This window comes from Cuculus canorus, chromosome 1 (genome assembly GCF_017976375.1).
Source record: "Cuculus canorus isolate bCucCan1 chromosome 1, bCucCan1.pri, whole genome shotgun sequence".
Taxonomy (NCBI): domain Eukaryota; kingdom Metazoa; phylum Chordata; class Aves; order Cuculiformes; family Cuculidae; genus Cuculus; species Cuculus canorus.
Window position 1 is genome coordinate 76,459,431 of NC_071401.1, and position 22,014 is coordinate 76,481,444.

Here is a 22,014-nt window from a genome sequence, read left to right on the forward strand (position 1 = left end):
AGCTTGTTTTCTTTCTGGATTTTTTGTTTTAGATACTTATTATTGGAAGTTTAATGATTTCGTTACTTCTGATCTTTGAAAGAAGCTTTGTTGATTTGATATTTCATTTTCTATAAGTATTTGGATCATTTGGATGTGTGTTTTTTTCCTGTTGTTGGGAAAGGAAGTTATAGGCAAAAATGACACAACAAACAAAATAATCATTGGATTATCAGAGAGGAAGAGTGAGCTTAAATTTAAAGTCTTGTTTGACCAATCTATGTGCAGTAACTTCCATGGATTTAGTACATATCTGTCTGAAGAGCGTTAAGAAATGAAGCTACAATTGTCAGTGTTTTGTATTTATAGTTCTTAGATTATAAGCTATTTCAGACAATGTACTTGTGTGGTTTTACAGCGGTGAGTGGGGAAAAAAAAAAAATCTGTTGTCTTTACCTGGGTGTTCTTGTGTTTTATTTATTCACATGGTGAATTATTTTATATTCTTGTTTTCAGACCAGGCAGACCAAATTTGAACATCACCAAGAGCAAGCAGCTGAAAAGATGCTGAAGAAAGCATCAAAAGAAATATATCAGTTGCGTGGGCAAAATCAGAAGGAGCCTATTCAGGTGCAGACTTTTAGGTGAGTGGTAATGTGTACTGAAATAGCATAGCAACAGTTCATCAGTGAGGTTAAAGCTCTCTGAAACATTTAGCTTAAATTCTGTCTTTTATATAGCCTGTAATTTTTAACTGTGTATTGATTTGGACAGATGAGTGTCCTTTGAATTGTTTGTAGTGCAAAGAGCCAAAGGTGAAATTGCAGCGCTACAGTTTTGAAACATGTGGAATCTAAATAAATAAATAAATAAAGTTAGTCTTCAAGTGCAAATTTAACTTAGGTGATTCTTTCAACTTAGCCTACTCACTGTTAAGTTTAAATGATTTGTCTGTTCCTCAGTGCAACCCTGCAGGCATAAATCATTTCTTTAATAGTAATACATATACATCACCAGTAACACTCACTTCTTAAAAAATATTCAATAAAATTCCACCTTTCACTCATGAAGCTTTTTCTTTGGATTTTTTCCCCCATTTCATCTGTGTCCACATGGTATCTGTCCTCTCTTAGCTTATCTTTTTTTTCCTGATGATTTATTTTGTGTACAAGTGGCATTGATAAACAATGTGCATTTCACAGGAAAAATTTATAACTTCAACATTAATTATATTTTTTTGCATTTATTGGGAGAGTAAGAAAATGGTAGATGTGGTGGACTACTCAGTTACAGTGTTGCATTATATTATTTCATCCATTTGTAGAACTTTCTTGCAGGGGATACTTAAGTGAAATAGAAAAGCCCTCTGTCCTTTAATGTAATTTTTTTTGCTTGAATTATATTGGGAAGCTCTTTTCACAAAGGTGGGGAGGAAGTAAGAAGAATAGAAATTTTAGGGCTGTTTTAACATCTTATGTTTCTGGTAATGAGAGGGTAGATTTTTGCGCTTTGTATACAGAGATATATAAAAATAAGGAGAATGGAATAAAATATGCTGTAGAAAATAAAGCAAAAGCTGTCTTCCTTGCATAAATTTTTACCCTTTTAATGTACACATCCATTTTTTATTACGCTTAGTTTACAGCATGTACTGTTTGCTCAATAAAAAAGCACGTGGATGACCGAACACCATATTTTTTCTCCTTTTGTAGACATTACTGCAAAATGTACAAGGGTGAACTTTGCATTGCAGAAGCAACTTAGGCAGGGCTTTTGCTGTGAAATCTTCTTACAGTCACCTATGGCTGATGTTCAATAAGTTGTAGAAAAGGTTCCACCTGAACTTTCAAAAATACTAATTGTGCTTAAAGGAATGTTACCAAAAGTATATGGTGAGCTGCAGTAGTTTCTGTAAGTTTCTTGTACTCAAATAAGCCATCAGTTCAGTACGGAAGTAACAAATACTAACCATAGTAAAGAAACCATGTTCTCTGGGGGTAAAAAAACGCAGGTATCTGATTGACTTCCTTTTTGTCTTGTTTTGATTACAGAGAGAAGATAGCTTTTTTTACAAGACCAAGGATTAACATACCTCCTCTGCCAGCTGATGATGTATGACATGTTGCATTGTAAACATGAAGTATTTATCGCTTTTATTTTAATGAAGTTACTAGAATAGCCAAGTTTCTTTAAAAAAAATTGTGCAAAAGCTAATATACATGTTTTGTAAAAAATAAAAAAAAGTAAAAAAAGTAAAAGTAAACAAAAACATATATATAAATATATATACATATATATTTTATAATAGCGACTGCAACAAGGCTTGGGTTTTCCTTGTTGTGAAACTGACATCTCTGAAGACAACTTATTTTATAAAAGATCGACTATCCTTTTAAGAGCGTGTACAGTTTTTATGCTGTTTTATTTGACTTAAAGGCTGGAAGACAGAAACAAAGTGAGTTCAGGCAAATTCACTGTAGTGTAATTTATTTATAGTGCCTTTTTTCCTTGAAGGAAAATACCTACTTTAAGATGTATTTTAAGACTGAAATTTTGTTCTTCAGTATTTGTCATACAGTAGAATGGAACCATTGAGCTGGTTTTGTTTCTGATACCTGAAATGAAAATACTATGTTCCAAAATTGTCACTTTTTTCAGCTTTATTATCTGTAGCTTATTATGTACATTGTATCCTTTAGCACTGTCTGTGTTATAGCAAAATATTATCACCTGCAATGTGTTTAACACTGATTAGAAATGATGTTAAACATTGCAAAATTCATTTGCATGTTCTTACTGTGCACTAATAGATTGTTTTCATTTCAGTTGTGTCTAAAGTATCTTTATATTCTTAACTAGATTCTCAGTTTAAACGGAGGAAGGAAAAGAGTGACAAGTCTTTGTTTTGCCATTTAATTAAAAGGGAGTTAAAAGAGCAATGTGAGGTACCTGTGTGGAAGGACTGTTAAAGGAATGTTTTGGTCATTTCTACAGTTACAAAGATTCAATCTGATTCAGGAAAGTCTGTACATGTTGATTTCAGGAAGCAGCTGTGTTAAGTAATGGTGCTTAGGCGCATGTTCATCCTAGAGGATGTGCTTTGAGTTTCATGCATGCAAGTTCTGTTGAACAGTGACACTTCCCAGGAGGAAGGTGTATAATTCTGGAAGGTACAGCTCACTTGCTTGCTAGTTGGACCAGCTAAAATCAAGCAAGAAATAATTTTACTTGTGCCATTCGTTTTAGTGAAAGACTGTCACCCTAAATTCCCGAGTATGCCAGTTTTGTGTCCTTGCATCCTGCAAATATGTAAAAAATACTTCTTTACTAAGCTACTATAATAGTTTCTCATATTTTTCTAATTATACGTTACCTACAAAGAGAGGTGCCCAACACAAGACTGACTTTGCAAATTGCTGTTAATCTCCTAGGAGCAAGATCATGCCGTCTCTTAATTAAAGTAAGGGTCAAATTGGTTCCAGATTTTTCAGGAAATCAAAACAGCAATAGCCAAAACTTTGATGTACTTATCAGAACCAATCAGAATATTTTCAAATATTTTGTAAGTAAGTTTGTGAGTTTCAAGAGTTTATACTCTGTTACCTTGTCAAAGATATGGAAGACCTGAAACTGAATTGCTTTTACCTGTCCAAGTTAAGAGTAAAAGTAGTGGGTAAAAAAGGTGGTAACCTAAATCATTAATCAATGAAGGTGATTAATGCGGACATTTAAATTTAAGGTAGTATTCCTGGTTTCATGGGAATGGCCTATAACCATTGATGCCATGACCAGCATCAAGTGATTTGATCTTACAGCAATATATGGTTTTGCCTGTAAGCTTCAGTGGGTGTATATTGGATTCCTTGGGTGCAACTAGACTTATTCAGAAACTATGCAGACAAAAACCAAATTGTGTAAGAAATTTTTAGTGTTTGGGTAAAGGTCTAGGGACAGCAAGCTTTTCAGTGCTCATTACTTGAAAAGACCAGTTAGTCAGAATTTCACGTCACATTTTCAGTGGAGGCCCTTGAATACGAAGGTCTATGAAAAATTACCATGCAGTGACACCAGAAGTACTTGATGTGTACTAAGAACAGATAACACCATGTTCCCATGAGAGTGGTCAGTTACTGGAAGTGGTGGCCCATAGAGGTGTAGTCTTCTGACTATGGAGTAGAGAACTTGACAGGACAGGACACGGCACCCCAGATCACGCTGATCACGTTGGACCTGCTTTGAGCAGGGATCAGGATAGGGACATCCCTTCTACCTTAAATTGTTTTGTGTCTGTATAACGAAGGGGCAGTGGCTGGTGGCCTCTCTGTCATTAGGTTCAAGTTGGTGTTTTTAAACAGCGACCGCTGTGAGACGTTATCAGCATATCTTGTTGGATCTGTGATTCTGACTGCTGTAATGAGTTCCGTTTTGATGTGATAACGAGTTATCATATTCAGTATTCATCTCTCTTGTTTTTGTCAGTTCTGTATGATTGTGTCATTTTTGTATTATTTGAAAGTATTTCTTCTACAAAATAAAATAATTTGCCATAAACAGAAATAGAGTTTTGTTATATGTCAAAGTACAAGATATCTTTTGAATGGTTGATATTTGCCACATTCAGGTTGCTTTCATAAAGGAATTTTGATTTTTGAATAATACTTGTCATTTGGGCGAATGTAATGAATTTTCAAATAAATATAAGAGGGGAAATCTGTGAAATCAGAGATTCTAAAGAGTTTACACTGAAGACCGGAAGGGGATGCAGAGTTAAGGAATGGCAGGTATATTCTCCCTTGTGGTTATTGCTCATGATAAGCTGACAGCTGTACCAGAGGCTCATAGTTGAATATTCCCAGAATTCATGGGTAGCTCCGCTTACAACACATTGAGCTGCTTATAGAGTTATACCAGAACTAAGTTGACATTATTAGTTCTGTAATATCTTACTTAGGGTTGATTCCAAGGTGGAAGCCACTCAAAAGAATACGAGTTAACTTACTTAGGCTGAACTTTGCTGCTGTTTTCATAAAGGAAACGTTAAACCTGCAGAAGGCCTGTTTCTCAGTTTCTTTCTGTAACCTCAAGCTGCAGGAGCGCAGGCAAAATCGTAATGCTGACATATGACTCCTTTCTCTGTCCAGAAGGCGTTAAGGGTATGACGGAGTTTCAGTTATTTTTAAACAGTCTGCTAGGCATAGTCACTTGGAATATCAACTGTCTCTGTCTCTCGACCATTAGGATCAACAACAAAAGCTATGATGGGTATGTCAGTATGGGTTTTCTGTTATAAGAATGAGGTCTTACATGTATTTCTTGCTGCGGTTCTTGTAAGCAGTTTACAAGACTTAAAGGTAAGTGCTGCATAAAAAGAGCTTTTTTTTTTTAGGAATTAGATGAGCTGTGTGTTGTGTTGTGTGTTGTTTCCAGCAGATATAAAACTGAAGGTTGACTTTTTAGGGAAGAGGGCACTTGGTAGCTTCTTTTGCATCCACTTTTAAACTATAGTCATATATCTTTGAGAGAAGGGAAAATGTATTTGCAGAGAGACTTGAGAAACTGCAGGCTAGCAAAAGCAAGAACAATCTTTTCCAAAATATCATGTGAAGAGTATTTTCTTTCTCCTGGGACCACTCAATAGAATCATTGGAAGAAAATGGCAGAGGGGAAAGTTCATTTGTTTTTGGAGTCTGTGAATGTCAGTTAAGTGATTTGCTTGCACTTTGGAAAAACTCAGTATTGAGGTTAAAAGCTGCTTAGGAGCTATTTCTGAGTTCTTATGATTTCTATTAATCTCTTAAATTTGTATATAAATATCTAGGTTCTAGAATCACATATTCTATCAAGAATCATATATTCTATCCCTTTAGTGTGTTTGCAGTTAGGCCATCCAACTAACTACACACATTCAGAGTCTTGATAAGTTTGGCTGAGGTAATAGAGAAGAGAAAATTAGGAATTGAATGTAGGAAAATCTGTTCAGGAAAAAATGGGAGATTGAGACGCTTGTGTCCATTTGGTTAGTGCACAAAATTACTATTCTCTGTCTAGGGTGTGGTGTTTATGTTACAGGGTGTGTTTTGTGGCACAGAAGGTCCCAGGTATAGATGTTTGTATCTGACTGACTGAATGCTTCTTTGTTGTTTTCATATTCATAAACTGAGTAAGGAAAATTGCAGATAACACTGTCAAGAAAAAAAAGTTCAGTGCTCAGTGTTTGTTTAACTTCCTTCGCAGAATTCAATTGGCCTTAATACTGATTTTAATGGGTGCAAAGAGGAGACGCTATTGGGAAGCTAGGACCTCTATCACTTTTCCACTCTTCACTATGGTTATTGTTGGCCTGGGGCTGTTACTGATCTGTGAATGATGGAGAACTGTGACCTGCAGTGCTGTATATGAATGGCATAATCTAATCTCTTTCTGTAGAAAGGTATGGAAACACCAGGAGAAGCAAGTGAAGTCTTCAAATTTCACAATAAAATCCAAAATCTGTGATTCCTGTATGGGAGTCCATAGCAGAAATAAGGCGTACAGAAACTTTCTTCAGCTTGTTGGAGGATTGAAGTAGGTTTGGAGAAGTTGTGCAGCCGTTCTGAAAACAGGATTTGTATACCCTGCATCAGCTGGCTTGTTTTGTGGGGCTGGGCTGCCTGCTTAGTGCATACCTGCTCAAACACTGGGACAAGAACGTCTTCCAGAACTGCAGTCCATTTCCTTTGAAGTCAGGGAAAGTCAAAGCATGCACCTCCAGTCACCGATGGATATTTTCATGTGTACTTGTGCAAGATCTCCCTCTGCCTTGCTGTTGCATTACGAAGCACGTCCCTGGATATCCTTAAGGATAAAACCAGTCTGCACAATATTCAAATATGGCAAAATGAGCAGTAAGGTGAATGTTTTGAAATATAACACATTGCACATGTCCAAGTATGTACACAATCTTCACAAAGAATGTTTATAACCTTTCTTTTCTGGAACGTGATCTCAGTGGTTTATATAAAATTCTATAGAATTTTGGAAATTAGTCTTTTATTGTAGAACACCAATAGTTGTAGAGTATAATCAAATTCTAAAAACCAAACCCCAAAAAACACCAACAAAAAAAAAAAAATCCCCCCCCCCCAACATGGTTCTGAGGTGTAATAGTTAACAAAAATGTGAAAGTCAGTTGTTTGGGCTTTTTCTGTCAAGTAAAACATTTTAGGATGTTGCAATTTTTAAATATTTGCTGGGGAAACTTAAGCAGAAATTTTGAAACACAAAAGTAGTCTGGAATCTGGGAGGGGATCTTTCAAGCAGTGACAGTTGCATTGAAGAAAAGGCAGAAGGCTGCAAATGGAGTGATGGATAGATGGTGAAGAGAATGGAAAAGTGAAGGTAACAGGGATGAAGTCTTTGAGGGCAGCTTGCAAAGCTTGTATATGACACAAAAGGTGGAGGGAAGTCAGTCTGGTTAAGCTTGAAATGGAGCACCGGGAGAAGGAAAAATGCAAGGGATGGTGCAGTTGCGGTTTGTCTCATTTCCAAGCTGCTGTGATTATGTATTTCAAAAAGGTGAAAGCAAATACGACACAGGCATTGCTGCAAAGTCAACAGGAATAATTATTGGTTTGCATGCAGCTTGCTCAATATACTTTTTCTTTGTGAAACATGATGGTTATTGCTATTGCAAAGAAATCCACAAACCCTTTTAAAAACAATTAGCTCAGGCCGGAGGGGGCAGAGGGGAAACAGCATGTGTTCTAATGGTGACCGAATAAATAGGTGGGGTAGGGTAGGGCAAAGAGGCTTGCAGTTTAATCCTACGGGATTACAGCCTGGTCCATCTCCCTCTGGCCACGTCGCCTATCAGATATGCTACAGACGGAGGATGCGGTCACATGATTGTTACTGCTTCCTCCCCATGACATCACTGCTTTTGCAGCCATACCACCCAAGAAAGGATGCTATTAAAATCTTTGGGACTGGGCTAAATGATGTTGCATTGCAGGTAAGCAACATAATTCTTCAAAAAAAATTATTTGCCGATTGCTCTCGTGCTGCCGTCCTAGAGCTGCAGCTCTTGTTGCGCAGAGTTTCTGCTGGGAAATAAAGCAGCGCAGTTTCCCTGCAAGCAAAGGGTTCGCAGCTGCAGAAGCTCCTGCTGGCTCTGTGCTGATCTCCTGGCTAACATCTCCGGTAGAAACGCTGCCAAATGGAGCTTTCAGGCTGAAGGTGGTCCTTTGCCCCTGTGTTGCGCTATGACTCCTTCGGGTGTCTGAATTCTATATTTACAAGAGCAGCCATCATCGTCCAGTCATGCAGAGAAGCGCACGGCGATACTGTTTTGCTTCCATTCCCTGCTTTTTTTTTTTTTCTCCTGGATGCCTAAAGGAAATTCTAGTACAGGTAGATGTGTCTGAGCTTAGGAAGGAATGAGGAAATAAATTTGTTTAGGGGGATATTAGGTGTGTTTGGGAAAAGAGGCTTTTCCTTTATTGTTAATTTTTGCTGATGTGGTTTGAAAGCGCCCAGCCCGGCAGGTTTCCTGCATGATTTGCTGGAGTGTAAGGGAGGTTTCACTTGTCACCCAACATAAGCATGAAAAATTATTTTCCAGAATCAACAGACAAGATGAGAAGCAGATTTTTGCTTCATAAACAAAATGCCAATCACCGAAAGATGGCAAAATCCACACTAAACTGCTTTTTTGGACTGCTGATGTTTATATAAGTGAAGTCCAGAGTCTGTTTTATTTTCCTGGTGTGGGTGTATAGTTATGCACTCTATACAAACATATGAAGACAGGTATTTGTGGAGAAAAATGGTGTACTGTGTTGAGATTTTTTTCTCTTTTTTAATATATTTCAGGCGTTTTAAATATATTTTATTGCTTTTAAAAATTATTTTAATGCAAATGTTAGAATGAAAGAAGCTAAATTAATTTTTGAGCTGACACTATCGGAAAAAATCCCTTTTTTCTTTTGCCTTTTTAAAGAATTCTGATAAATAATTCTGTGTCTTTGCCTGAGAATGGAGGATGACTCCGCTGCAGCTTCATCAGGGAGAGCAGCAGGTGACTTTTCACTCCTAGTCTGCAGGAAGTTTCCTTATTCGTGAAAATCCTGTTCTTTGTTCCAATAAATTTTTCCCATTATTGGAAAAAAATGTAAATTGGGCAGGCTTAGGGTCTCTGTTTGCTCACCCAAACGGTCGAGGGGGGAGATTTTGGATCTGCTGTGCTGAAGGAGGTTGTACATCCTGGGGAAAGGTGAGTTCTGGTTTCCAGTGATCAGATATGTGGTAATGTCAGCATCAAAAAATAAAGGAGAAAAAGAAGTATATAATGAATTATTGAAATAAGAAAGGGCAACAGTTCTTCAAAGCTGAAAAGAAATATAACTTTCAATTTTATCTTTCTCCAACAGAATTAATTGAAATACAAACACAAACCTGGTACTGTAGGAGGTGGCAGGGGCGTTGCATCCTCGCAGTACCCGTGCTGCGTTTGTTCTCCTGACTCACTCCATGAAGTCGAGGCTGGGTTAATTATATCCCACGCTAGGCACCAGGTCTTGGCTCTTTGCCCATGTGAAGTGTGCAGCAAGGCTGTCACATGTGAGTTTTACAAACACAGTGGGTTCCTGTCCACCAGATAGGACCATATTTGAATACCCTATGCAAATAAGTGCAGGGTGGTGGTTATCTTGTTCTTCCAGGTTAACTCAGGCATCTTTTGTGCAACTAAAAGCAAAGTGTCAGCCTTAAATGTATGCTGGGGCAACTTGGAAATTAAGGACTTGCATCCTTTAACAGTTATTTAGTATAAAAAGGTGACCTTGGAACCATCCCCAGCTCTCTGCCAGGCAGCACTGGGATGCCATGTTCTGGCTCAAACATTTGGATGCACAGGTGCTCGTTATGCACATTGAGGTAATGGTAGTGCTTTTTCAAAGGTAGTGGCTGGTGGCTTTTAAACCAGGACTAGAGAAGAAGGGGATGGTTTTAGATGGGAGTGTTTGACCTAGGACTGGGTCCTTCCTGTCTGCTTGGAGCAAACGGGCCCCCTGGAGTGCCACAACTGCTTTGGTCTGGGACCTCCTTCATCACGAAGCTGTTGTTTGTTGTGCTGGAAGGGAAGGGGAGCAGGATTGTGACTGTAGCCCAGCACTTGTGCAGGGGGAAAAAGGATCCTTCCACCCCCCACTTTGCCCACAGCTCAGGACCATCTTGTGTGTATTGGTAGTCGGTGTTGTGTAGTGTGAGCCTCTCACAGGTCTGACCTTCTGTCAGCTTGGCATGGTGCGCAATCCTCAAACAGTGATGTTGGCAGGTACCAATCCTTTTCCCATTTGTTTTTACCAACAGGCTGCAGTTTGCACGTTGCTCAAGGGGTGGGTGCATATGTTGATTTTTTTTCTGTCTACTGAAATGGAATCAGGTTGTAGATGAGGAGTCTAATTCATTCGTGTGTGTGTGCATACATACATGCCAGGTATCGGGTTTTGTCAGAATTCTTCATTTCTAATCCAGTAGAACCGAAAAAATCACACATGATCATTAATGCCGAAAGAGAAACTGTCAGTAGGCTGCTATTCCTAAAACATTTTTAACATGTTTCTCTCAAACATCACCCCAAGGAAAAGTTTCCCCATCTTTCAGGTGGGGGAGCTTCTTCTCAGTGGTATGAAGTAACTTGTCTGTAACTGCACAGCTCGTCGGCATCAAACGCAGCAGTGAAAAACAGCACCGTGCAAACAGAACATTATCCTCCGGATGTGTGAAAATGACTCACTGTCTCCACTCAGATCATGAGAAGTGACAAGGTAGAACAGATTAATGGCTTTTATGCTGCAGTTTTATCAGCTTTATTTCAAGCTGAAGGCTTAAAAAGGTTTTCAGTAAGAGGTACGTTTAATGCTATTGAACACCCTAATTCAGATGACACCGAGTCACGTGGGAGTGTTGATCTGCTCAAGGGTGGGAAGGCCTCATAGAGGGGTCTGGGCAGTTGAACCAACAGGCCAAGGCCAGGTGGATGAGGTTCAACAAGGCTAAGTGCCAGGTCCTGCATTTCCATCACAACAACCCTAAGCAGTGCTACCAGCATCCTGGCTTGTATCAGGAATAGTATAGCCAACAGGACTAGTGAAGTGATTGTCCATCCCCCTTTACTTGTTGCTGGTGAGGCTGCACCTTGGATACTGTGTTCAGTTTTGGGCTCCTCACTACAAGGATGTTGAGGCTCTGGAGCGTGTGCAGAGAGAGGCAGAAAAGCTGGTGAAGGGGCTGGAGTGCAAGTCTTATAGGGAGAGGATGAGGAAGCTGGGGTTGTTTGGTCTGAAGAAAAGAAGGCTGAGGGGACACCTCACTGCTCTTTACAACTAGCTAAAAGGAAGTTGTAGTGAAAAGGATATTGGTCTCTTCTCCCAAGCAGCGGGTGATAGGATGAGAGGACATGGCCTCAAGTTGCACCAGGGGAGGATTAGACTGGAGATTAGGAAAAATTTCTTCATTCAAAGGTTTGTCAAGCACTGGAACAGGCCATCCTGGGAAGTGTCTGAGTTACCATCCCTGGAGGTACGTATAAGATGTGTTGATATGGTGCTTAGAGACATGGTTTAGTAGTGGACTTGGCTGGGTTAAAGACTGGACTCTATCTTAAAAGTCTCTTCCAATGTAAATGATTCTGTGATTCTACAGTTTAGGGTAGAGCTTCTTGGGAGTAACTGTATATCAGGGCATTTGTTTTCTGACAGCGCAGCTCTGTTCTCTCAGAATGTATTTGTTTTTTTTGCATTCCAAGAACTACTCCCCTCACCTTCCCCCTTAATGCTATCATTTTCTGAGTGAGGAGACAAAGAGCAGCACTGGAAAAACCAAACCTGTTCCTGCAAAGCTCAGACACATGTGGCATGAGGAGGAATACTGAACAGTACCCCGAGATCTTCAGCCCTGGCTTTGAGCTGTGTAGCAGTAAAACACCTGCTCTAGGAGGAAAATTCCCCTTCCTTTTCATAAGGAAAGGAACTTGAAGGGAAATCAAGAATAGAAACTATGCATGCTGCTACATTGGTAGATGATTTCCGCTTTGTGCTCTCTTCTGAAGTTTAGTTTCTTGCCATAGATGCTGAAGGTTTTCTGAATTTTATCTAATCATATCTTGTTTCCTTTGATAAGCAAGGTCATGTGGGGCTGATGCAGGCCCACAGGGCTCATCTGCCCAAGCTGATAGGCTGTTAGCAGAGGGGCATCCTTTAATAGACATGTTTCACCTCAGTTTGGAAATGCAAATGGATGTTTCAGAGCCAGCTATGTTTCCCTTCTGCTTTTTCCACAGCCCTAACATCTACACTACCAACTAAATTTGCTGGAGAGACCTTTAAGTCTCACTGGAAACAGAGATGTGAGTGTAGCATTTTTTTACACGGAGCCGATTTTGAGTTATATGAATGCAAACATTCCACTTGGAGCTTGTGGGGAAAGAGCTGGGATTTTTTTTCTCCCAATCCCTTTCTGGCATAAGTCAGCAACTGAACTAATTTTACTCAGACTTTCCAAGAAAACTCAGATGAGACACACAATATTTCATACCAAAACAAATTGGCTTCTAAAGGGAGAGTTGTCCTAGGAAGGAGTGGGAAGCCGAACACCAGGGTGAGGTTTGCCCCGAGGGTAAAAGAATTATGGTGACCCAGGGGCCTCCCAGGAGGGAGTGAGGCTGTCATCAAAGGGGTAGGAGGCCCTGGCAGTTGGTTATCAGCTCCTGGGGTCTGCTGGTCCTTCCCACGTTCCTTGTGCCTCCCTTCACCTGTACTCCCAGCCCAGGTTTCTCCTCTGTGATCACCCCATGAGCACATGTGGTGGTTGAGGAAGGGAGGTCAGAGGCTGTGGTTTGGTCTGGAGGAGACTTTTGTGCCTCATTTTTCTGCCATTTATCCCAAATTTTCCTTCCTGCCTTCCCCTTCTTTCCTGGGCCCTCTTCCCTGTGATCTGGTGCCTTGTTTTTCTGAGCTCTGCTTCATAATTTATTTATGGCTTCATAATTTATTTCTTTCTGTAAAGGTTACTCAGGGTAAAGCTGCGCATCAAAGATGGGACTGTATTTAGTTTGCCCACACTATCATAGCTGGAAACTCCTTAGTATGTGGTGGTGTGGCCATATAGTAAAACGCTGCAATATTTTACATTTTCTAATACTGCAGCCTTCCTGCACTTGTGTGGCAGGAGGTGAGGGCCTCCAGTGTGGTTTTCTCATATACGAAGGCTGCACAATTAGTTATTGAAGTGTAGAAAAGGCATTTGCCAATTTTAATGTCCCATCTTCTGTCTGTGTTTTCCTAATTTAGCTATTCTCTGCTTTTTATGTTCTATATTATGTTTCCAAAAAAGACTTGTCACTGGGTTCAGCATTTACTTGTTTTTCCAGGAGTCAGAACCTTGCTCTGATCCAAGGCCATTTTAAAATTTTTTGAAACACCATCATTAAGACGGAAGTTCAATGAATCTATCGGCTTGTTCAGTCTGAGGCTTCTAAGGTGAATAGTCTTAAATTGCCTAAGGGTAATTTTCAACCTGCAGAAAACAGCCCTTTCACTTACTGGCGAATCAGCCTGCTTGCTTTAGCTGAAGACATCTTTGTTGTGAAATCACCACCTGACAGCGTCTTACTTCTTGTTTAGAATAAAGTTTTATAACCCATCCTTTTACCCGTGTTCTACGTGTGATGTCATATTGTCCTTTCTACTTCACCTTGTCTTCTTTGTGGCAAGTGGTGAAGAGAAATTGCATCCACCTGCCTTGGCCTTCCTGGCTCCAGGCTATCAGACCTCATTCCCCAAGCCCTCCCAAAAGGCGTACACCCCTAATCATCTCTCTATACTTTTCTTTTCAGGTGACTTCATTAATAATCTTACTTGGTGACTTCCTGAGCTATCAGGCCTATTTCCTTTGGTCAGGTCGTACTGAAGACCCGTGGTGTAACTGTGCTCAGCTCTTGGAAATTTCTCCCTCAGCCTTATTCTCGTATGGCTCTTTCTGAACTCTGACTTCTTCAGCTCTGCGTGCAGGCAGCACTGACCTCCTTAATGCCTGGATTTGAGGCCTGAGTGGAGAGTGCTCTATATCCATCTCTGCAACTAGATCTAAATTCCTTGGGAATGGGGGTTGATGAATGCTGACAGAGCGCTCAGCTCTCACAATGAAGTGCCTTTGCTTGACAGACTATGCCGAGCAGTTAATGGCTGTGAGGCTGGGGCACCGTGTTTGGCCATTTTCAGCGTACGATGCCAGGTGTGGTCAATGCAAATATTAAGGGTATAGAGATTTGCAAATCATCCATCAGCACGAAGGGGTCTTGGGATGATTGCCAGTTGGTAAACGAGGAAGATTGCATTCTTCATTTTTGGGTACTATGAAAAATAAATCCCAGGGATTATCACAGCCTCCACGCTCCTTAGTCTTTGCAGCACCTGCTGTCATGTTGTACCGTATAAGCACAGCTAACGTGACAAACCATTCAGATCAGTGGGGTGCTCAACTCTGATGGAGTCATGATTGAAATGACCATGAATCACAACGAAAGCATTGTGTCTGGAGTAGGATCTCCCATTTATCGTTGTACGTATTTTGGTACCAGAACATGAAAAAGCCCTGAAATGCACTGTATTCTGGTTTTGTATGTTGGCTAACTCATGCCACATTTGAAAGAAATGGAACAGATAATGTGTTGGATACCTTGGAAGTCACTCCAAACAAATGTGAATTGAGAAAGTTCCTACTGGTGTTTGGGCTTCCGCTTTTTTCCCCAGTTTCTTGCCAGGTTCACTTCTTCCTTATGCTACGATAGAAGAGTCACTGAAGAGAGGTATACTTTGCTGCTTGCATGCTGTTATGCCTCACATAGCAATCCCCTCACTACTGACTTCAAGGAAAACAGCACACAGATGAAAGTATGTAGGTGAATATTCATCTGCTAGGAACATTTGAAGTGTTAAAATACTGAATAACTGTGATCTGTTGAAAGTAACTTGAAACTTGTTGGAATTGCATTAAAAAATGTATTGCCTGCCTCAGTGCAATGCGTCCAATTAAAACAGAAAACAGGATGAAAAGAACATAGCACGCAACTAGCATGTCTAGTAGCAATAGGCCAGGGCCAAGACTTTTCCTTTGATGACTGTTCAGCTAGTTGTTTCCCATCAGTATACTTTTCAGCTTCTTTGAATCATGGGATGTTTTGGCCTGTGCTTGCCATGTCAAATACATTTCAGATCCAATCAGTCAGTCAACATAATACCTAGAATGTCAGTTCACTGATAGAGCTCTTCTAGCTCTGGCTTTTACATTTGCGCATGCTGTAACAGTGCTATAAATCTGAGATGTTGTCGGCATTTCTGTTGTAAATGTCACTTATCGCTCAGCTGTAAAACTCAGCTTTAAGCTGCAGTATATCATACAGCTGTTCCCAATCACATGATGAGTTTACTCACTGTGAGACCTGCAGAAAAACCAGGATGTTAAATATGATAATGATACTTATCTTTTGGTTAAAGAAGGTGAGTAAATAAAACAGGAGAGACCTGCAGTCCATGCAATACCTTCTGTACTTGTTGGTGTGTCCCAGCCCATCGGGCAGCTCACCGTGTTCACACACCAGCTTCTGCAGGTTGTTTGCATTGATCTTTTCTCTGCTTTCTTTATGTAGGAGGCTTTAGTTATTACTTCAGTTATTACTTACTTAATTACTATAAGAATTACCTGGTATCCTACAGCCATTAAGCCTTTGGACTTGCTCTTTTAACCCTCACCTTCAGCTTCTCTCATGCAGCACCTCTGATGTTTGTACGGCAATATCTCTCTCTGGCATCAGAATATCATGCACAAAGCATAGCTACTAGCTGGCCAATCAGGGACTGAACAGCAGTTTGACCTTCCCCAAGGTTTCTGGAAGATATCTAGGGTTATGTGGCAGTTGGGAGAGCCTCTGTCAAGAGGCACAATTGCCATTCTAATATCGTGACCTCTCTTGATTTGCGGATCCCTGACAGGACCTTACTCCATCTACAGGACTGCAATAGTCTGGCATGGGTCTAGATCCAGGGAAGTCTGCTAACCAGAATCCTCTGAGTTCAGGAGTTATGTGGTTCAGTCAGATTTCTTTGTTTCCCTATTCAATTTTTAGCAAGAACCTGTTCACAATTATTAAAGCAGAGCATTGACTTTTATGTTTGGCTGTACATATACTAAGCTTGTCAGTAAAAACAAGAGCTCACTGTTCAGAGCTGAAAAATGCTCTCTGCTGTATTGGAGGTAGTGAAATGGCAGATGTAATTCAAAGTCCCTAAAGGCAGAGCAAAGGGGAAAATGTCCCTAAGAGACCACAGACTGATGGGCTCCAAACTGGCTGCTGACTCTCATGAAGGATAGCTTGGAGTCACAGCAAACAGCTCAGTGAAAGTGTTGGATGTCTGCTAGTGGAATGCCAGGGAGTATTAGGAAAAGAATAAGGGACTAAACAGGAAATGTTTGGCCTTGCCTAAACTATGTTGCATCAGCATCTGGAAAAGTAGCAGAAGGGACAGCAAGGATGTCTAAAACATAGAACAACAAAGGAACAAAATACATGTACCAAGCAGTTACACAGAAAGGCTCAACATGTTTCAGTATATAAAAGCTCTCTCAGAGTATCCAAAAGTCTTAGATGCTCAGGTGTTAGGACTGGCTATGAGTTGCATTTGTTACTAATTTCGCATGTAACTGTATTGCAATGTTTTCTTTGAATTGATACTTTTGGAGTATTTGATGAGATGTGGATGTCTACCTCTGACATCTATTTTTGTATTTAGTAAACAGAAATTAAAAATTCTGGGAAGCAATCTACCTCATTCTAATGTAAATATCCAAAATACATCAGATAAAATACATCTGAATAGAATTTATTCCCCCTCATCATCCATGAAAAGAGGCTAGATTTTAGTGCCCAGACTCTAGTGCAGATTTGTCATGCTAAATGAAACTTGCATCACTAATGCTCAATCTTTTGCCATCATCAGAGTGGATAGCTGTAGTACACCTGGCTACAATTCAGGTGTCTGCATAAGATTAATTTGACCTAAATTGATGTGTATATCTATAACTAAGTTATTATTTTGGCTGTCAGAACTGGAAGCATCTGTACAAGATTCTTAAGAGGGCAAGTTAGCTTATCCTGAAATAAACTTTCGAGATCATTTCAGATGCCCAGTTAAGGTGAGATAAATAAAAGCAAAATAAAGGGAAAGAAAGTGATATTTATGGTGTTTAGTGCTAGGACATAAGATGGGAACTCTGTAGTACTCAGTTCAAAAGTGCTGTAGTCAGGTTTTATTTACTAAAACAGGGTTTTGCATAATCTTATACTGCATCTCTGCTTTCAAAAGCATTGTACCTAACATGAACTTTAAGGCTGATAATCACCCAGCTACTTGCAATTTTCAGATATTGGTATGCTACCCAGAGTTCAAAGTTTGTTTGTTTTCTTAGTCTTCCACAGCCCTGTGGTCTCTAGCACATTTTTCTCTCCCTGGATGTGTTGTGTAGCACGTATTTTTGGGGTAGATTCAGGCTGAGATTGTAATTATCATACATACTTGTGGTCTGGCCTGATATTATCCATCACAATATGGTCATGTGCTGGGCACTGACAACATGCTTAAAAAGCTATTTTTTAATGTGATATAACTAGCATATTTGGTAGTTTTCTTGTAGCATTAAAGAAAACTTGCCAACCCTTTCAGCACAAGAGTCCCTGGAAGTTTCTTTATGTAGCTGGCGGGGGTGGTTTGTGAGGGCAAGCACTCTGAACTGCATGTTCTTTACAGGTCCTTCTTCACTGTATAGGAAGTATAGGTTGAATCATAGAATCACTAGGTTGGAACAGACCCACTGGATCATCAAGTCCAACTATTCCTAACAATCCCTAAACCATGCCCCTCAGCACCTCATTCACTCATCCTTTAAACACCTCCAGGGAAGGTGACTCAACCACCTCCCTGGGCAGCCTCTGCCAGTGCCCAATGACCCTTTCCGTGAAAAATTTTTTCCTGATGTCCAGCCTGAACCTCTCCTGGCAGAGCCTGAGGCCATTCCCTCTTGTCCTGTTCTCTGTCACTTGGGAGAAGAGGCCAGCTCCCTCCTCTCCACAACCTCCTTTTAGGTAGTTGTAGAGAGCAATAAGGTCTCCCCTCAGCCTCCTCTTCTCAAGGCTAAACAACCCCAGCTCTATCAGCCGCTCCTCATAAGACTTGTTCTCCAGCCCCCTCACCAGCTTCGTTTATCTTCTCTGAACACGATCCAGAGCCTCAACATCCTTCTTGTGGTGAGGGGCCCAGAACTGAACACAGGATTTGAAGTGCGGTCTCACCAGTGCCGAGCACAGAGGGAGAATAACTTCCCTGGACCTGCTGGTGACCCCATTTCTGATACAAGCCAAGATGCCATTGGCCTTCTTGGCCACCTGGGCACACTGCTGGCTCATGTTCGGTCAGCTGTCAACCAACACCCCCAGGTCCTTCTCCTCCAGGCAGCTTTCTAGCCAGACTTCTCCTAGTCTGTAGCACTGCATAGGGTTGTGCCCCAAGTGCCTCCAGCCTGTTCAGATCCCTTTTCAGAGCCTCCCTACCCTCCAGCAGATCCACACTTCCACCCAGGTTAGTGTCATCTGCAAACTTGCTAAGGACGCACTCAGTGCCTTCATCCAGGTCATTGATAAAGACGTTGAGCAGGGCTGGACCCAGTACCGAGCCCTGAGGAATCCCACTTGTAACTGGCCTCCAGCTGGAGTTAACTCCATTTACCACCACTCTCTGGGCCTGGCCAGAGAGTTGAAGTAAACAATCTGCAGAATATCACAGTGTTAGAAAATAATAGCACGGTCTATTTCTTTCACCTCATTTCAGCTTCCTGTTCCAGTCCTTGGTCATGGTTTTCATACCACTGAACTTAAAGTCCACTTGCAACTTCAGCTCCCTGGTGTCAGCCACGGCATCCCACCTTCAGATTCTAGTTTCCCTTAGCAAATGTAGGAGCGTGCTCTCATCTGTTTGGCTAAGCATTACTATTCTCAATTGCCTCTCCTCTTAACTGCTGCTTTTTAAATTGCCTCAATCCTGTGGCAGCTTATTTTGTGCTCAGCAATGTTGTGTGGGACACTTGCTCTGCATTTGGTTTCCTTTTCTGGGTTGATACTCCCTTGCTTGATTTTCTTTCAGAGAAACATGCCGTGGTGCTTGGAGATTACTTGATTTCTGCACTTAAAAGTGCTTCTTTAGAATTATAATGGTGGCCTGCTGGTTGCCTGTAAGATAATGCTTTTCTCAGCTGCTTGTGCTGAGCATATTGTCTTTGTCATCCAAAAAGTACTACCTGCTGGAGTGCAAAGAGCAGACACTGACAAAGCTGTGTATTCACACTTGTTACATCCCAAAAGTCACCACTGGGTAAAAAATTAAATGAAGAGGATTCAAGCAAAACAAATGAAACTGGAGAGCGGAGGAAAAAAGGCGGTAAATGAAGCAGGCCAAGCAGAGCAGCATGGTGTATGGGCAGTAGAATAAAGCTTATCTGCCACGTTGTTGCCCATTCCAGTTATAGAATTGGGACATCTCCTCACAGATTCAAAGCTCCAGATTCTTTAGTTAGAAGTCCATACCTCGATAGAGGAAAGTGGTAGCAGTTGTTAGTAGCATGCTAGCCTCATCAGCAACCTGCAAAAGCAGTCTTGTATCTATAAAGGACCTACAGGCACTACAGGATCATTTCTGCAAAACCCCTAATGTCTGTATCTGCCTTATTTTTTCTTATGCGTTTTCTTATGCGTTTTCTTGTGTTTTCTCTCTTGTGCAGTAACACTAACCTAAGTCTGTTAGCTGTTTTCTTAAGCTTGATATTTCAGATTACAAACCCTAAGTCTGGAAGACCTTTTTTTCTCCCAGCCACCTATTTTAGGATGAATGGGATTAATTACACTTTGGAGCAACACTTTGTTGAGTGTGTGGCCACGTCCTCCAGCCCCGCTGCTGGACCCCAGCCTGTGGACCCAGGGTCTTTGCCCAGGCTAGGGCACACAGCTGGCACTTTCCCATGTATAGTAGCAAAGCTGAGAATGTGTCCCGGATGCACACATACAATTAATAGCCATTAAATTAATTTGAGTGGTGATGTTTGTTTCTTAACACTGCCTCCATATTTGCTTTGTCAGGCCTCTGTCTCCATGTATCTTGTTTCTGCTTTCCCGTTTTGTTCCCACAGTTTCCCAGTTGACATAGTCCCTGATCAGACAGCCTTGCTGGAATAGACATTCGCACACTCCCACGTGTCGTCATCAATTGCGTGTGACTGACCGGGTTTGGTTCCCACTACCACCCCCTTATCATTTGCAGCAGTTTTGCATCCCTGTATGTTCTTATTTAGGCTTCCTCCTTTGTTTATTGATCCCGTGTTGCATTGAAAAAGGTTCTTGACCAGATACCTTTAAAGAAGCAGGCACTCTCCAGCCACGCACTTCTACACATCCTTTTCTGTCTCTAGAGATAGCCTAGGTGGTTCTTTACAGTCCAGACATCAAACTTATGGATGGCTGAAGTTACATTGGATAAATCCAACTCGATGTGCCTCAACTACCTCATTTAATGGATTCTCATACTGCTAAATGCTCCTCTCATTGGGGATGATGTCAGCCATTTCTAGAAGTTGTCGCATTAGTGACTACTTTGGGACCTGACCTTTTAAGGAGATAACAGTCATTTTTGCACCTAGCCAGATGTTGCTGAGCTCTCTGTGCAGAAGAGCGGTAAGGTGACTATGATTTAACTTCCTCATGCTTTGTTTACATAGGGCATATGAACAAGGTATTGTTTCCAAGGCTTCAGAGCGATGGGCACGGTTGTTTTTCCACTTTCATATCTGTAGTCTATAAACTAAGAGAGCACTTCCCTCAGAATTATTGTGCTGAAAAGGTCCACTTAGTCTGTGCACCACACTCTACACTGTATGTTATTTCACAGCCTACTTTTATCTCCTTTTTAACTACCAAATGCCTCTAATGACTGTTTTTGATAGTTTGAGGATAGGTATCTTTGTATTTCCTCTTGTGCTCTAGCAGGAGATGTGGCAACTGTTTCTTCCCCACTTTCTTATTTGGAGACTTTGGAGAATTTGTCTATGGGTCAAAAAGGTAATTACCCAAGTTCTCTTAAGAACGTTTTATTCTTAGCACTTGAGAAGCAAACTTGAAGAAAATACTGCATTTCTACACCTGATGTAAAGTAGAGGTGTTGTGATATCGAGCTTTTCCTTCTGAGCTGTGGAAGGAAAATGCATCAGCACAGGGAACTTTAAGCATGCAAAAGCAGACAACGCTGCAGTGTTAGGACTGATGGTGCAATGTAACATCTGTGGTTCACGATGAATAGTAAATTCTATTTTGTTGTCATTTGTCTTCTGAGTCGGTGACGTTGCTTACACGATGCACCATGTGTGGTAAGGATCACTGCAGAAGTCCAGAAACATCCTGGGTTTTGGGGCTCCTTTTTTCAGGAATGATGGTATTTCTGTACTTGAACACTGTACTTCTTGTATGTGGGTTTTAGGGTTTGCTAAGCTGTCGAAGTAGTCTAAAGCAAAAAACATTTTCTAGTGGCAATGCATAGATTTCAGTAAGTGTCCACCAGGACTGCTGACTCATATTCTCTTGGCTTTGTGGTTTGTGGAGCTATTTTGGAAAGCTTGATTCTGAAACATCTGGCAAAACTGCATGAATTTATTGACATACTTGGTTTTCCTCTACATACAGACCCTAATATGGTCAATGCAGGAGACATGAACGGTTCTGGCAACCTGATGGATTTTCTGGATGAGCCTTTCCCTGATGTTGGAACTTATGAAGATTTCCACACCATTGACTGGCTGCGGGAGAAATCACGCGACACCGACCGCCATAGAAAGGTAAAGGTGTCTGACTTTGAAGTACTTGCAGTCCCTGGGTTACTGGTATCTTGGTGGTAAGGAAAACAAGCA

General features: G+C 40.9%; 2 protein-coding genes across 10 annotated transcripts in view; both read left to right on the forward strand.

Annotated features, from left to right (window-relative positions):
• Positions 1-3,677, forward strand: part of WWC3 (WWC family member 3) — a 106,391-nt gene extending 102,714 nt beyond the window's left edge. For all 7 annotated transcript variants that reach the window (XM_054082120.1, XM_054082206.1, XM_054082448.1 and 4 more), the window contains exons 22-23: positions 496-623; positions 2,031-3,677. In XM_054082120.1, the coding sequence (XP_053938095.1) occupies positions 496-623; positions 2,031-2,097 (195 nt within the window). In that variant the 3' untranslated portion in view covers positions 2,098-3,677. The remainder of the gene's footprint in view (positions 1-495; positions 624-2,030) is intronic.
• A 1,498-nt stretch (positions 3,678-5,175) lies between these two features.
• CLCN4 (chloride voltage-gated channel 4) overlaps positions 5,176-22,014 on the forward strand; it is a 44,519-nt gene continuing 27,680 nt past the window's right edge. Inside the window, exons 1-3 of one of the 3 annotated variants that reach the window (XM_054082863.1) lie at positions 7,906-7,969; positions 13,853-14,909; positions 21,791-21,942. In XM_054082863.1, coding sequence (XP_053938838.1) covers positions 21,799-21,942 — 144 coding nt within the window. In that variant the 5' untranslated portion in view covers positions 7,906-7,969; positions 13,853-14,909; positions 21,791-21,798. Of the gene's footprint in view, positions 5,242-7,820; positions 7,970-13,852; positions 14,910-21,790; positions 21,943-22,014 lie in introns of those variants that run through there. The other 2 variants (XM_054082711.1, XM_009555948.2) reach the window with 2 other exon arrangements.